Source organism: Gossypium hirsutum, chromosome A06, assembly GCF_007990345.1.
Source record: "Gossypium hirsutum isolate 1008001.06 chromosome A06, Gossypium_hirsutum_v2.1, whole genome shotgun sequence".
Taxonomy (NCBI): Eukaryota; Viridiplantae; Streptophyta; class Magnoliopsida; order Malvales; family Malvaceae; genus Gossypium; species Gossypium hirsutum.
In genome coordinates, this window is record NC_053429.1 from 36,885,402 (window position 1) to 36,889,499 (window position 4,098).

At 39.7% G+C, this 4,098-nt stretch overlaps 1 protein-coding gene across 1 annotated transcript; it reads right to left on the reverse strand.

Moving 5' to 3' along the window:
- Nucleotides 1-729: 729 nt before the first annotated feature.
- LOC107963329 (uncharacterized) lies at nt 730-2,664 on the reverse strand. Its single transcript, XM_041115390.1, has 4 exons — nt 2,537-2,664; nt 2,086-2,167; nt 1,456-1,836; nt 730-912 (listed from the first exon to the last, which is right to left on the reverse strand). The coding sequence occupies exons 1-4, from the start codon at nt 2,662-2,664 to the stop codon at nt 730-732; spliced, it is 774 nt and encodes a 257-aa protein (XP_040971324.1).
- Between the last annotated feature and the right edge of the window lie 1,434 nt (nt 2,665-4,098).

The following is a 4,098-nucleotide window of genomic DNA, read 5'->3' on the forward strand; positions in this document are numbered from 1 at the left end:
CAGACCCTATCTCGAAACATTAAACAACCATTAGAATCAATCTGAAAATCTGTTTCGACTCCCATTTCACATTGTCCTATTTTGACTTGCAAGTCACTCTCATTGATCTAAGCTACGCAAACCTCTTGGAGAAATGTCGATCTAGCTCTCAACTCCGCCAAAACCAAACCATCATCAAATAACGCCAAATGCGTGTTCATAACCTTTAGAGCAAACAAGGACTTTCTGCTCAACGCATTGCGACTACATTCACCTTACCAAGATGGTAATCGATCACAAGCTCATAATCCTTAATCAACTTTAGCGACCTTCGTTGTTTGAGATTCAATTCCTTTTGAGTCATCAAGTACTTCAGACTCTTGTGATCGGTGAATACACGGCAAGTTTCACCATAAAAATGGTGTCTCCAAATTTTTAAGACAAATACAATAACAGCTAGCTCCAAGTCATGACTCAGATAATTTTTCTTGTGTGGTTTCAGTTGCCTCGAGGCATAAGCTATCACTTTGCCCTCTTGCATAAGCACACAACCCAGTTCATTTAAGGACGCATTGCTGTAAATCACAAATTCTTTTCCCGGTTCAAGTTGTACCAAAACTAGAGCTTCTGTCTGTAATGTCTTCAATTTATCGAAACTTTACTGACATTTTTCTAACCATTCAAACTTAACATCCTTTTACAGTAACCTCATCAAGGGAGTTGCAATCATCGAGTGTCAGTAATAATCTGCTAAGCCCAAAAACTTCTAATCTCTGCTACGTTCTTTGGCGGCTTCCACTCGACAATAGCAGAAATTTTATTTGGATCAACTTGGATGCCATCACCCGATACAATATGATCGAGAAATCTAACTTCTTGAAGCCAAAACTCGCTATTGCCAAACTTAGCATAGAGTTGCCTATCCCGTAAAGCCTGTAAAACAGTCCTCAAATGTTCAGCATGTTCAGACTCATTCCAGGAATAGATCAAAATATCATCTATGAATACTACTACAAACTTGTCCAAGTACGGCCGAAATACACGATTCATTATATCCATAAATGCAGCTGGGGTGTTTGTCAGACCAAAAGGCATGACAAGGAACTCGTAGTGAGATACCTTATCCTGAAGGCAGTCTTAGGCACATCTGCCTACTTAACTCGTAATTGGTAGTACCCGAATCTCAAATATTGTTTTTGAAAATACGGTGGCTCCCCTCAACTGATCTAACAAGTCTTCAATCCTAGGCAAAGGATACTTATTCTTAATAGTCACCTTATTGAGTTGTTGGTAGTCTATGCACAACCTTATCGATCCATCTTTCTTTTTCATGAATAAAACAGGAGCACCCCAAGGTGAAGAGCTCGGTCTTGTAAAACCTTTGTCACTCAATTCTTACAACTATGATTTTAACTCCTTCAACTCAGTAGGGGAAATTCTGTATAGAGTAATAGAAATAGGCATCGTTCCCGGTACTAGCTCCATACCGAATTCCACCTCTCTAACAGGAGGTAACCCTGGTAACTCTTCTGGGAACACATCCGGATATTCGTGGACTATCAGTACCGACTCAATCTTCAATTCAGATTCTTGAGTATTCAATATGAACGCAAGGTAAGCTTCATATCCTTTCCTTATATACCTTTGAGCCATCATTGAAGTAATCACAGCCGACTGTGCATTCAACTCATTCGAATCAACCCGGAGAATGTCATCATCTGAACATTTTAATTCCATGAACTTGCTACTGCAATTTACTATCACATCATGGACGGTCAACCAATCAATACCAAGTATTACATCAAATTCGTCAAATGGCAAAAGTATAAGATTTTCCGGAAAACAATATCCTTGGATCTTCAAAGGACAATTCTTACAAACTTTATCTACTAATACCGACTTGCCTAGAGGGTTCGACACCTTAATTACAAATTTTGTTGATTCCACAAACATGTTCATGCTAGACACCAATTTCATGCATATGTAGGAATAGGTCGATCCCGGCTCAATTAAGGCAATGTCATGAGTATTATGAAGAGAAAATGTACCCGTAATGACATCGGGAGTTGAAGCTTCCTCTATAGTGCGTATCACATAAGTCCTCACCGGGGCTCGAGCCTCTAATTTTGCAGTCGTATCCTTGACAGCAATTTGACTACCACTTGCACTTCCAGGATGTCGTGGTGGTCTACCTCAAGGATTAGGAACATTAGACTTTGTGGCTAAATCCACCTTTTTATCAGCTCGTTCTGGGCAGTATTTAAGGAAGTGATCAAGGGAACCACATCTACAACATGCCCCACTCTTCATTCGGCATTCCCCAAAATGAAACTTCTTATAGATCTTACATCTCAACTTTTGATCATCTATACTCCCCACACTAGTTACCTTAGGGGAAAAAGACCTTGGGTTGTGTCATTCAGAGCTTCTTATTTTGCCCGAATATCCCACTGATGCAGTGGAGCATTCTTGTTGACTCTTCGATTTCTTTGTAGGAAAAGAGTGCATTCTGCCGCTAGATCTCTTACTCAAAGCTCTAGCTTCTCCCTTTGCTCACTTTCTTTCATTATTCAGTTCCTCAGCCTTCTTGGCTCGATCGGCTAACGTAGCCAACTCTCTTATTTTAAGAATCCCGATTAATAGTTTGATTTCTTTATTCAGACCTTCTTCGAATCGCTTACACATTTCCGCCTCCGATTGGACCCACTCACTTGCATACTGACTTAGTCTCACGAACTCTCGTTCGTATTCTGACACGATTTTGTTTCCTTGTTTGGGTTCCAGGAACTTCTTCCACTTCTAGTCCAAGAACCTTTGGCTGATATACTTCATCCTAAATTCCGCTTGGAAGAATTCCCATGTGATACTTTCTCTCGGGGCTACTAAGGATACGGTCTTCCACCAATGGTATGTAGTGTCCTTCAATAGTAACACCGTACACTTCAAACTTTCCTCAGAAGTACAAGACAGTTCATCAAGAACTCTCATGGTATTCTCAAGCCAAAATTTGACACGTTTACAATTCCACAATCGTCATCAATTGTGGCCCTAAACTCTTTGGCTCCATATTTCCTAAGTTTTTCCATAGGGACCTTACCAATTCTCACGGGTACCACACCTTGTGGCACTTCTCTTTCAGGTCGAGCAGGGGGTGGAGGAGGTCGTGGTATATTAGGGCAGTTTCTAAAATAATCCCCAAACCATTCATCTATCATCTAAAAGAAGGCAGCTCTTGCCTGTTCTTGGCCTTCAGACACAGGCTTCTACTACTACTAGCAGTAGCTTAATGAACGGAAGTTGGATCATGGCTCTCGGCTCCCTCAGACTCATCTTGAGCTTGATTGGAAAACATTTACTATATTCAAATACAATTAAAAATGGTTAGGAGATGTCACACTATCATAACTTGTATAATGGCATGTATAGATTACTCGACATATACTACGTTAGTCCTAGAACCGACTAAACCGTAGCTCTGATACCACTAAATGTAACATCCTTCATAGATGAGATCATCAATTCAAATATGTCTATTCCCATTTAACATTTTAATCACGTCGAATTTCTTGGAATCTCGATGGATATCTCACTTACCATCAAATCATGCAAGTGATCTTTTAAATACGCACACCCGTGAACCTCACTTTTATGGCGAAATTACCAGTCCAAGCTAAATCCCCTACAACGTAAATCACAGAGTAATGTCGGGATTACCAGTCCAGGCTGAATCCCTACAATGACATATACTCCTACAAGTTCAAGTTTGAATTACCAGTCCAGGTTAAATTCAGCTCCTATTCGGATTACTCGTCCGGGCTAAATCCGTCAAAGCACACATTTTCTTCGGGATGCTAGATCACTATAGGATCACCCGTCCGAGCTAGATCCTTTATACCTTTATTTCATTTTCAAGTAATCCATCAGACATCCCTTTTTATTCAACTAGGAGATTTCATTATAACATTAATAATACATGAGTTGTCATACGATAAATTTTACTATTATAATTCATACATGTACATACATATTTAATGTACTTAAAGATAGTTTACATTTGTGTTACATGAGCTTACCTGGTAATTGCTTAGGTTTCATATTTCAATTATTCCGAAACCTTTC

What these genes read in the sequence shown, in the direction of transcription:
- LOC107963329 (XM_041115390.1), bottom strand. Translation starts at nt 2,664, where the DNA reads ATGTGTAAGCGATTCGAAGAAGGTCTGAATAAAGAAATCAAACTATTA. An exon ending in GAACTGAATAATGAAAGAAA is followed by an intron (nt 2,168 to 2,536) that starts GTGAGCAAAGGG and finishes TCCTTGAGGTAG; the next exon opens with ACCACCACGACATCCTGGAA. An exon ending in AATTAGAGGCTCGAGCCCCG is followed by an intron (nt 1,837 to 2,085) that starts GTGAGGACTTAT and finishes TGTCCTTTGAAG; the next exon opens with ATCCAAGGATATTGTTTTCC.